Source organism: Eulemur rufifrons, chromosome 29 (assembly GCF_041146395.1).
Source record: "Eulemur rufifrons isolate Redbay chromosome 29, OSU_ERuf_1, whole genome shotgun sequence".
In the NCBI taxonomy this organism is placed as follows: Eukaryota; Metazoa; Chordata; class Mammalia; order Primates; family Lemuridae; genus Eulemur; species Eulemur rufifrons.
The window spans coordinates 71,453,846-71,466,657 of record NC_091011.1 but is presented as its reverse complement, the minus strand read 5'-3'; the positions used below and the strand labels follow the sequence as shown (position 1 = coordinate 71,466,657).

The 12,812-nt window shown below is 40.6% G+C and overlaps 1 protein-coding gene across 4 annotated transcripts in view; it reads left to right on the top strand.

Annotated features, from left to right (window-relative positions):
- Positions 1 to 12,812, top strand: part of CTTNBP2 (cortactin binding protein 2) — a 144,241-nt gene that overhangs the window by 90,669 nt on the left and 40,760 nt on the right. For all 4 annotated transcript variants that reach the window (XM_069461480.1, XM_069461477.1, XM_069461479.1 and 1 more), the window contains exon 9: positions 7,080 to 7,197. In XM_069461480.1, the coding sequence (XP_069317581.1) occupies positions 7,080 to 7,197 (118 nt within the window). The remainder of the gene's footprint in view (positions 1 to 7,079; positions 7,198 to 12,812) is intronic.

The following is a 12,812-nucleotide window of genomic DNA, read 5'->3' as shown; positions in this document are numbered from 1 at the left end:
AAAAAGTGAGCATGGCTGACAACATTCACACACGGCCAAGCTACTAAAATAATAGATTTTTTTTTTAAAGCCCTGGAGTGGATATTTAATCTACCAGTCTAACCTCTTCATTTTATGATTAGGATATTTAACCCCCAGAGAGTTTAACAGATAGAAGTTGGGAACGAAGCCCAGATTGCCTGATTCCATTACTCTTTTCACTAGACTATGCTTCCTTCCGTCCCAGTCAAAGGTATAAGAAAATATATTCATATTATTTGCCTAATAAAATGTTTATATTCTGGCTGAGATAGTTCTGCAGAAAGGTAATCCCTTTACAACTAAGTCTCTAAGGCCAGTTTTCTGAAAACATGAGTTACAGTTTTGAGTTAATCACTGTATTGGTAAAAGATTCTACGCTGACTACAAACTTAAAAAACAATTTTATTTTATCTCTATAGTAGCATGTGGGAATAGTATCATCACTACCCAAAAAGAAGATGACTTCAGTTTCCACATGGTTTTCAGTAGAAAACTGTGGGATTTCAGAGCTTGAAGGGACATAGCTCATCCAGTCCAACCACTTTGTGTTGTAGATAAACTTATTCTCGGGAAGTGAGTAACTAATTCTCCCAGGTCAATTCATTGAAGATCAGATTCCCAGTCAGTGCTTTTTTCATGTTAGTCCTTGTTTTTGTTGTTGTTGTTTGTTTTTATTTTTTCAATGGTTAAGAATTTATGCAGATCACCATCTAATGTTTAATAATAGCTCTCTCTAAAGCTGACCTGTGACTACTCACAGAGACTGCTGAACTGAGGATAAGCTTTTGTTTTTATCACTTCATGTGAATAGGTAAAAGAGTTTCTTCATGAAACGTTCTCTTCTGGCCTGAGACCATTGACTTGTCAGGTTCCTGCAACAGAAATAAATTGAGGAGATTGTCTGGATTTGAGCATCTCTGTTGTTGAAGTTCATATACCCAGAGATTTTTTTTTTTCATTTGGGGAACTATAAGAGGAGCTTATACTTCTAGCTTATGTATATTACAGAAGCCAGCAGCTTCCTATCACTTATGCTTTTGCTCAGTCTCTCTGGGTTGTTTAACATGTTGACTATTTAATGCAAACTCCTCCCTCCCTGGGCTTCTAGAACACTGCCCTTTCCTCACCGCCCCTCCAACTTTGCTGACCAGGCTCTCAATTTGTTTTTCTGGGATTTTTCTTTTGTTTGTTTTTTTTTTTCCTAAACTCTAAGCAACTCCCAAGCTTCATTCTCAGCCGCCTACTTCTATTTTTTAGGAGCGTATGCAGTTATTTAGCTTTAACTGTGGCTTCTGCAATAACTAGTCCCAAACCCACATCTCCTCACCTGGCTTTTTACCCACCTTTCAGACATTCATTTCCAGCCTCCTAGAGGTCATCTCTAGGCAGGCCCGCTGTCCTCTGGTCAGGCAGTGGCCCTCTTGTTGCCATCTAGAGGTAATTCTTGTGTTAGGATTGTGGTCTTCTAGCCATCTGAAAGTCAGATGTTTCCTCTCACACTGTGTGGCCACCTGTGTCCTCCAGTTGAGGTGTGTGCAGAAGTCCACATGGGGCCCCAAGATTTGGATTCCTTGTCCCTAGGTCTTGGCAGCAAAGAGAACAAGATAATAGGAGTCACTAAAGTCTTTCCTTATCACACAGAGTTGGGCAACTGGTTTAGAAAGGAAAAAGTTAGATAAGGCAGCTGCAAAGGTACTAAGTCGTTGGAACTGAATGTTAATCATGATGAATAGAAATCTATTTTTGGACTCTATTCTAGTGCTTTTGATTCTCCATGGTTATTTACCTTTTTCCATTAATTTTTAGTGAAATTACTTTTGTAAATGCCAGGCTGTGTATAAACAAAAGGAAGGGTATTTTTTTAATACTCATTCCAGAATGTTCAGTGAAGAGCGCTGAATTCTTGCTGACTTTGGGCAGCAGTGATTGGTGGAACCCTAAAGGGAACATAAACTTAGCCAGCTTGAGTCAGGCTCCACCCCTCACCCAAAACACGGACCTTTCCGTGGTTTTTACCAACACCTTTCATGGATCTGGGCTTCGATCCTTTTTCTCCTCTCACTCTGTGCTTTCTCCCTTGAGTGATCTTGTTAATCCCCAAAATATAATTTTTGGGGACTCCAAATCTCATCTCTAGCCCTACCTGAGTGTTTTCTGAGTCCATCCAGGAAGATCCTTTCCAGGAAATTCTCAGTTGACTGGGCTTCTCCTTGATAACTAGGGGAACAAATGTGGCCGTTTACCCAATCTAGTCTTGTCTGTGCCTGCTGTCCCAGTGTAACTATTAACAGTGCCCCCTTCTGCTCTTAAAAGTGGCCCAGTTTATAGTCAACGTTTGCTTTCAGGCAGGTGCGTCCTTGGGCCTGATGTCCACACTCTTTAGCGGGTCTGCTGCCGCGCCTGTTTCTCCTCTCTCAGTCCCATAGCATCACCTGGCATTTGGGCTTACTTGCTCCGTCTTCCTATCTTAGTGAATTCCAGTGATCAATACAACTCTAGAGTTTATTCCCCCTGAATAAATTTTGGATACGTTGCCTCCTATAGTCTTATGAGCACGTTCCCTCATCCTGTGCCATCTGGATGCATTTGGGGTCCTGCTGTGGTCTCCTCACACTGCCACGTGAGGGGTCTAACAGGTGAACATGGTGATGTCACTTACCTGCCTCACAGCTTCCCAGGGCTCTGTCAAGTCCCAGGTAAGGGCCAGACCCGTACCATGACAGCCACGTGCCTTTCTCGTCTGGCCTCAGTCTGCCTCCACGGGCACACTTCTGTCTCCTTCCCGAGTGTGTGCTGTGCTGTGCCCACGTGTGACCGGCCATGTGCAGACATCTTGTGCTCTCTCTTCTCTCCCTTTGCATCTGCTGTTCCTGTCACCTCACGTGACCTTGTCTCCTGTCCTGACCCTTCTCTGCCTGGGCAACATCTCAGCCCCAGTCTGGGCTCCTAAGAGTTACGTGTCTCCAGGGCACCTGTCCACACTTCACGCACAGAACTTGTGCTTCACGGTAATTGTGCGCATGCCTCACTCCCTCTCCACCTCCTCCAAAACACCACTTTTTCATCTTTGTATATAACAGGCCCAGCAGAATCTGTGGCCCCCAAATACTAAATGTTTGTTGAATCAATGAGTGAATGGACAAGTACATCTCCTTCTTAACTGTTCTTCTTCCCGTCACCCTCTTTCTTTCCAATATAGCTTCCAAATACACCAACTGGTTTTCAGAACAGAGATGATCGGGCACTTGCCTGCCCTAACGCATCCCCAAGCCTACAGAAAAGCATCCAAACTGCTTAGCACTCAGCCCTTCATGGCTGACTGCAGCCGACTTCATCTCTGACCGTGCACCCTTGTCTGCCTTCCTGCCCAGGCCATTATTTCCCATTTAACAGCTTCCGTCTCCCCTGCCCTGCAAAGCAATGGGTTCACCCACACCCGGAGGTTGCTCTCAGTGCTCGAGCTGGGCTTTCACTGTACATGTGAAAACTCTTTTCACTTTCTCTCGCTCTGCCCAGTCTTAGAGTCTTGGCTCCCAGCCTTGACTTTGATTTTTATCTCTAGCTCTTTGGACTTGGGGTTTCTACTTAATCTTCCTGGCACTGGTACCTTGCTTCTCAGCTCTCTTTAAAGGACCCTGGCAAAGATTTCTTATCACCCTTCAACCTCTCTTCTGCCCTTCCTCTATTAATATAATTACAGATCCCTCCATTTTCAGCTGGGCCCATCGGTACCAGCATAAAGACTGCATTTTCCACCCCCCATTGCAGGTGACTGCGGCTCTGTACCTAAGTTCTGGCAGGCGGAATGTCAGTGGAAGTGAAAGCTGAAGCCTAAGCCACTGCTTTTTAAAGTCTCTGTTGTAGCAGATGTATCTGTATCCTAATTCACAGGACTTGAGCTTAAATTCTTTCCTCTAGATGCTTTGCTCTATATCCCTTGGGTAGGACACCCTGTCCAGTTTGGGCCCTCTAGGAATTCGTTTCCAGAAGCAGTGACTGGTATCAGAGCATTTGTCCTCTTCCCAGAATTGCACCCAGCAAGGACAGCATAGATACTTTTCTCCCTCTTTTCTTTCTCTTGCTCCTCTGTGAAGTAGAACTTTACTCATTGCTTCCACAGTCCTCTTTCCTGTGTGTCTTTTCCCCATGTCTAACTCTCTATGGCACTTTGTATTCCTTCCCAAGACATTGAGCTGCTGCCTTCCTTGTCATCAGGCTGCTCAGCCCGGACACAGTGCCTGGTGCAGAGGTGCTTAGTACCTTATTCAAAAGGGTTAACTGAGGATCGAATACTTGCAAAGTGTTGAAACTGTGCCTGCCACTTAGTATGTGCTCAGATAGCTGTAGCAGCTGCTGTTAGGTGTCAGTGGGTCAAAGTTTTCATCTTCTTCGTGTTTCCCATGGAGCCAGCACCTGCTGTAGAATCTACACCTGTAGCACTATTTGGATATGTATTTAACCTTCATGGGGACTGGCATTTCATGCTTCTTTGAGAAAGTCACTGCTTATATTATTGCCCACTGACCTACCTGAGTGTAATAAGAATTAGAAATAACTCACTTTGAAGGTCAGGAAAGAATTTTAATTCAGGAGGATTATAAACTTGTGTTGCAACTCTCATCATTTTTGTTTGTAATTTGAACTAACATCACCTAGAATGATCTTGAGATGAGTGACATTTGTTGATGTGCTGTAAATACCTCACCAGTTAACTGAACATCTGGATAGGTTTCTAATTGGTGTCGACGTTGATTATAATAATAACAGCTGCTAATATATATCGGGAGTTTAGTACTTGCCAAAAACATTAGCGCTTTATATGCATCTTTCATATGTCACATAACAGTCCTAGGAGACATAGATATTTGAAACACAGATAAGGAAAACTAAGACAGAAAAATGTTAAATGATTCACCAACGGCTGTAGATTTAATCATTTTTATTGGCAGAATTGGAATCCAGGTCTGCTTTGGCTTTTACCCACTTTTGCTGCAAGTACTAACTTGCAAAGTAAATGTGTTCTTTTTATCTCTTATCATCTTGAGAATTTATGAAGCTTAGTTTTCAGATTGCATTCTATTTAAGCCTCTTACTTAGAGTTAATTTCTAAATCAGCATTATGTTATTCATGTACTGGTTTTGTACAAATTAGTAATAACAGCTTGATAAGAACTGTTACTTATATATTTGATTATGTTTCCAGTTAATTTCTTAGCTTAGTGATTTCTTAAATCTGAACCATAGACTCATGAAAGACACACAGCTAGACTTTTTTTAAATTTTATTTTATTTACAATTGACACATAATAGTTGTACATATATGTGGAGTACAAACTGCCAGGCTTAGATGATGAGTCTTGGAGGAGATCCCTCCAGCCTGAGCAGGGGCAGGCCGTGAGAAACCAGTGTCCTTTGCAGGCAGACAGACTGTCTTACTCAGGGGTCCTCTGGTCCATCTCTTCTGTTTCTCAAGCCCTGGAGTCCCACCCCCTCAGGATCCAAAAAGTTCTCTAATTCAGCTTCGCCCTCAAACCAGCACTGGCTTCCTGTTCAAATTTCACTTAATTGGCAGTTTCAGCCTACTCTTTGTTTTTCTTTCTGGCCCCTGGGGATGCCCTGCACTTTCTTGTGAACTCATTACTGCATTTAAAAGTATGTTTTGGAGGCAATAGGAAGCAACTGGAACTCACATACACTCCTTGTGGGAGTGGAAATTGGTATAGCCACTTTGAAAGCTCTCTGCAGTATGTACCACGTAGGACAGATGCATGCCCTGTGCCCAGCAGTCCAGCTCTAGTACATACCCAACAGGTGTCCACCACAGGATATGTTCTAGAATGTTCATAGGAGAACACAGAAGTCCATCAGCAAGAAAATGGATAAGTACATTGTGGTATACCACAATGGAATAAAACAAGATACCACACAGTAAAAAATTTTTTAAAGATGAATTATGACTACTCCTAACACATGGAGGAATCTCAGAGACTATGTTGAATGAAAGAAGCCACATATAAAAGGGTACTTGCAGTATGATTGCAATTATATAGATTTCAAAATATTAGAAATAGTTAACCTCTGCAGGGAGAAGGGAGGGGCTAGGGTTGAGATAGACCATTAAAGGGGCTCTAGAATACTCTTTCCACAAGTGTGTTCACTTTGTGATATTGGTTCACGTCGTACACTTATTTGTGTTCTTTTCTATGTGGGTATTTCTTTAAAAAATATTTTATATCAGAAAAGGAAAAAAGTGTACTTTACAAAACAGAAAAAAAAGTGTTCTATAGCAAGATCAGAGAAGACTTTTCAGACTACCTGGTTTACTATGTAGTTAGATAGAAGTGCAAGTCAGCTTCATGCCTCTGAGAGGGGGTGGGTGTGTATTTAGGGGGGTGATGGGAAGGATGTTGCTTGTTTTGGTGATGAGTTCCTTTTAATGGTTTCTGGTCTATTCAGTTTTCTGCTTGTTCTTGTGGGAAATCAGTAAACAAATCACAAAGTGATAGTGGTTGATATAGGAGAGTTCCTGGGTAAATATTCTGATATAATATCCTGCTGTGCAATTATTTATTAGAAAACGTTTATATATTGTCTTATGTTTTGCATTTGAAAAATTATGGAGGACTAAGACTTTTCAGTTCATAGTTACTGATATTTTTGAATGGACATTTCCTTGAGCAACACAAAAAAGAAAAAGCTGAAAAAGAAAACATAATTTTAATATCTATAGGGAAAAGTCAATTTCATTCTTAATTTCAATCTGCAAACTGAGTGATTAGTAAACTTGTTTGTTTTCTTGAAACCTAAAAGGCTGTTCTATAAAGCAATGTTATGATCCTATGATTTGCATTTAAATGAAGCACCCTTTGCTTTGCATTTCTAGACATTGCTTAGATTAATCAAAGATTAATGTGTATATTTGGGTTGCTGGAATTGAAATAAGATTTCCAGCTATGAATTCTTCATTGGCTTATTACAGGCAACTAGCTTTTCCCTTGGGTTTTGCACTCAAGTTAATTCATTCAGACTTAGAGGTAATAGAGATCTTGTCTTTACAGAACTGCCTAGAAATCTTGTGTAGGCACAGAGGGCTTGAGCCAGAAAGGAGAGACAAGTGCAATCGGACTGTGCATGATGTGGCCACTGATGACTGCAAACATTTGCTGGAGAATCTGAGTGAGTCACGTTCGAAGCTTATTGTTCACCCTTCCTCTGTGCACTGGGGCCTCTGGGACAATGGGAACAATATTCATGCAACCACAGTTTTCTCGCCTTCTTTTTAACCTTTTTGGAGTCCAAGCTATTGCAAAAACCACTTTATCGATTATAAATGTGGTAATTAATTCTTTTTCCATGTAGAATGACTTTTTGCGGAACTAATTGCTAGTCAGATGATGCTAGATCTTCCTTATCTTTGACTGACGTAGGAAGAGAAATCTAAATAATTATTGCTTTTTTCTTCTGACTTAGATTGTCTTTCTAGACACTAGACTGGCAGGGAATGAGAAATCTCAGCTGTGTACTCTACATCAGCTGATTGTATGAGCCAGGCAAGTCAGTTGTCTCCCAGCACCTGGCTGCCTACCTATCTACAAAGATAATTGACTATCTCCTGGGTCCCTCCCAGCTCTAAGAGTATATGCTCCTCAGCACATTTTATGAAAGGCTCACTTGTGGGTTTATGAATATGGAGTGCTAGATCTTACAAAACATTGTGACCTCTTATGTCAAGATCATACCCAATCCATCCCATCAGCCAACAGTATCAGTAATTTGATTTTAAGATAAGCAAAATTTTAAGAATTGAAATAATGTTGTAGTCTTCAACCTGATATACACATTTATATTCTTTTATCTTGTGAAGAAAACTTCAGAATGGTAAGGAAAAAAATGTGCAAACTATATAAGGATTCCTTAATATAGAAAGATAAAAGAGAATCATAGAAATTATCTTTAAATCTGAGGGAGTTTTTTGGTTGAAAGGAGGCTTTTTTAAATTATTAAAATCTAGCCTTCAGGGCCTTAAACTTTTGAATCACCGCTTATTATTTGAAGCAGTGCCTTTTATAGAATTTCTCTAAGATATAATCGTTCCCTTTGTATTTCAGCTTTTATATACTTAAACTGAACCTAACCTAATAACAAACATGGAAAACTTTCTTTTGGACTAAAAACTTATTCTGGAATGTAAATGCTGTCATTTATTTAAATTCCACTTTTTGCTATTAAACATTAAAAGAAGTAGTAAATATAGATAGCCATGGTATGTTGGATATGAAAACTAAAAAGCGTACTGGTCTGGCTGGAGTAGAGGTGGGGAGGTGGAAAGGTGGGACAGGGCAGTGGATATTTCAAGCAGTTTAATGGTAGTTTCAGTAGTTTTGATTTTATATGACAATCAAAGAGTTAATGATATTCTTGATAGTGTATAATATGATTGAAACAGTGTTTTGAAATTATGTAGGCAGGTCTGTACGCGACAGTTTAATCTATAGAGAGTCTGGAAACAGGTCAAACATCAAGAAATTTTAAGTGTCAGAAGTTGGGCCAGGAAGGTGGATAGAGAAATGGCATATAATGAGGAGAGGGATGGAAATAGCTAAAAATGGGGATCAAGGATGACTTTAAGAAATAAGACTGGAGACCCAAGTTTAATTTCTGTCCTGGACATGTAGACAGGATTTGTAAGTGCACATCTTGTGGAAGACTGGGCATTAGGGAGCGGGATTTAGAGGAAAGACCATCTGAATCCCAGTGCCCTACTTTGAGGTCTTTGTAACCTCAGGCAAGGTGTTTCACCTTCTCTGACCTTGTTCTGCTCACCTGTTAAGAGGGGATAATAATTACTCACATGCCCGAAGGCAAGAGTAGATAATTTCTTAAGGTCTCTCTAAGATTTGTGATTCTGACCATCTAACAGAATTAAAAAGACAGGATGTGCATTTAGATTGTGATTACTTCCAGAAGGCAAATTGCAGATTACTTCTGTAAATGAACTGTAGCGAGTAAGTACTGAATGAGTACTGAGTACTGAATGAGCGAGTGAGAACTGAATGTGTCAGAGAAGCACAAAGAAGCCATTCATCTTCATTTCTTCAACAAACATTCTGTATTCCTCACCCAAGTACATAAGCTAGAGGCACTCCTGCACGTGTGTACCAAGAGACATACGAAGATACGTGTTGCAGCATTGTGTGTAATAGTAGAAAATTGAAAGGATTCTAAATGGAAACCTATTGGGCAGTGGATAAATAGAATGACCTGTAGAAGATTTATATTTTAAAATGACCAAATAGCACTTAAAAATAAATGTTAAACCACCATAGATACATTTTAAAATGTTGAGTGAAGAAGTCATTAATAAAAGGATGCATAATATATTATGTAAGACACCTGTATAAAATTTCAAAAATACAACTCCAAGACTGTATTTTTTATAAGTCTCTCTCTTTGAGTCAAAGTGTAAAAACATGCATAGAGGAGGTTAGTGAGAACTTCCCCATGGAGGACTGAAGTGAGAATTGAAGTCCTAGGCCAAGAAAAAGCCCAAAACAGAGCCATTCCAGGTGAACTAACAGCATGTCTGGAGGCATTACAGAGCATGGTGCTTTGGAGTCTCTAGAGGTGTTTAGCTGTGTCTCCAGTGCAGGGAGAAGAGAGATGAGTATGGAAAGGTAGTCCAGAGTCAGAGCATAAAAGGTCCTGTATTCCTTTGAACTCAAATCTTATGGGTAGGTTTTGATACAATCCTGTAGCTACTGAAGGAAATGAGAGGTTGGTAAAGTGGAAACATTGTCTTATTATGGGATGCCATAGGGAAGGCACATGACTGGTATCCAGCAGGAGGGAAAGGAGGGCCTGAATTAGCTATGTAGGGCCAGGGCTGGGGAAGAGGGTCATGGCCCATGCCATAGATGGGTGCCCTGTTGGACAGGAAGGGTGTGTAGCTTGAGGGGAAAAGGGAACTGAAGCCCAGCCCCAGAAGAACCCCAATTTTAAGGGTTCTTAGAGGAAAAAAAAGACTCAAAAAGAAGATTGGGAAGGATTAGAAAGGAAGAAAACCAGAAAATGGTGTAATCAGGCCCAAGTGAGGGGAATGTTTCTAACAGGAAGAAGTAATTCAATAATATCCAATTCCCTAGGCTGTAGGGGTTAAAAAGAGAGTTGGTTGCATTTGGCAAATAGGAAGTTGCTGCTAACAGGGAGACAAGTTTCATGCAGTTCTGTAGGCAGAAGCTGATTATTTTAAGCAATGAATAATCTGGAGGGGCAATGGAAAAAACTATGGTAGAATTCTACCCTTTATTCATTCAACAAATGTATTGAGCAGAGACAAAAATGAACAATAAACATAAGAAATATTTCATTATATGGTATTGTGCTATGGTGAAATGTACTATAGAAAAGACTAAGGGGGTGTTGGGAGAGTGATGGTGGGTTTCAGTTTTTAAAATGGCTGGTCAAGGCCAGGCACCGTGGCTCACGCCTGTAATCCTAACACACACTCTAGGAGGCCAAGGTGGGATGATTGTTTGAGGCCAGGAGTTCAAGACCAGCCTGAGCAAGAGCAAGACCCCATCACTACTAAAAATAGAAAAATTTAACTGAGCATGGTGGTACATGACTGTAGTCCCAGCTACTTGGGAGGCTGAGGCAGGAGGATCGCTTGAGCCCAAGGGTTTGAGGTTGCACATGAGCTATGATGACACCACGGCACTCCAGCCTGGGCAACAGAGTGAGACCTCGTCAAAATAAACAAATAGAAAGATGGATGGATGGATAGATAGTTAGAGGTCAAGGTAGTCTCACTGATAAGACATTAAAGCAAAGACTTGAAGAAGGCAAAGAGGGTAGATTAGGTGGGAGCTTTCCAGGCAGAACACCAAAGGACAGAGGCCCTAAGGTAGGAGCATTTCTGGTGTGTCTGAGGAACTGTAAGGAGGACAGGGTGACTGGGTTAGAATGATCAGGGAAGAGAAGTAGGAAAACAGTTGAGAGAAGTCACCGGATGGGGACGGGGCCTGATATTGTTGGAATTTGTAGACCATTATAAGGATTGAATGTAGCGATTACAGTGTTTGAGGATAGGAGTGGCAGGATCTGATGTATGTTTTAACAGTATCACTGGCTGCTTTGTTGAGAACAGACTATAGGAAGTCACAGGAAGAATCGAGGATGCCTATTTGGACATGAATAAAGTCTTCTAGGTGAGAGACAATACTGGTGGCTCAATCAGGCATGGTAGCAGGTGAGGCAATGAGACATACTTGGATTCTGGACATAGCTGAAAGTAGAGTCAGCAGAACTGCCTGATGGATTGAATATGGAGTATGGGAGACGGGGGAGATTCATGGATAACTCCAAGGTATTCAGCCCGAACAACTGACAGGATGGAGTTGCCAACCCCTGTCAAGGGGAAGGCTGTGGGTGAAGCAGATCTTGCTGATGAAGATCAGGAGTTCAGTTTGAAATGTATGAATTTGAGATGTCAAGTCAGCAGGAATACCAGAGATGAGTGTGAACCGAATATATAAATCTGAGAGTCAGCAGTCTGTCAGTGATATTTAAAGTCATGGGACTGGATGAGATAACTAAGGTAGTGAACACAGAAAAAATAAGAGAAAGGAGCCCTGAACACTCTGTTAGTAAGAAGTCTGGAAAAAGTGGAGGGAACAACAAAGGAGCAACTTGAAAGAACAACCGGTGAGGTGCAAGGAAATCCAGTAGGAATAGATCAAGGACCAGAGAGAGATCACTTGTGTCAAATGCTGTTGATAAGTAACATGATTGAGAATCAACAATTGGAAAATAAAATAATTCAGTAGGTGACCAGTTAATAGAAAAATCCTCTTTAAGAAGAGGATCATAAAAATGCACATTTTTAAGCATTTTAATTTTAAAGTATATAAAGTAATTCTTTCACTAACTTTTAGATAGAGGCTTTTACTTCGTATGGTTCTGCTGATTAAAATTCCACGTAGGTTTGTTTGAACAAACCGTCCATTTAATGCATCAGCTACGATTTCTGGAATTGGGTGCTTAAGCACATCTGCACAGCAAACTAAAGGCAGTATCTGCCCAGAGATTATTAAGTCTTTCCTAATAGTTGTCTCATCTATACCTCATTAGATAACATTTTTTAATAACTCTTCAAGTGTCTCTAAAGTATTAAATTCATTTTTATAGAAACAGTAACATATTTTATCAATTTATGGGATATTTAACTTACTAATTATAGTAATGAGTTCAACAGATGTGGAAGATTTGGAAACAGAGTAACTTAGTAAGCATATCATTCAATTCATGAGAACAGCAGAAGCGTATGGGCTGCTACCTGCCATGGTTGGAGCCTCAGCCAGTTGGTGTCACAGAGAAACTGGAAAGAGCATTTCAAAAGCTCCTTCCTGCTGCACTGTTTACCATTTACAAATACTTACTAGTATTTACCATGTGTTAATAACAAATAGTGTGTTGAATCCATTACAAACGTAAGTTCATTTACTCTTCATAACTCAACGTGCATTCCCTCCATTTTATAGAAGAAGTTGGAGAATAGAGAGATTGAGGCAATTTACCAAGCACACACAGCTGGTAGAAGGCTGACCCTGAGGCTCAGCCAAGGTCTGTATGATTCTCGAGCCACTATCCTAAGCACGCTGAGCTATGCGGCTGTAATCTGCCTCATTCATGATATTATCTGTAAAGTTCAGGAGAAAGGAAAATATGGAGAATTAAGGGCCAAGAGAGGGCAGTTATAGTTTGCTCAGATTTTTCTTTTGTTTGTTTAATAA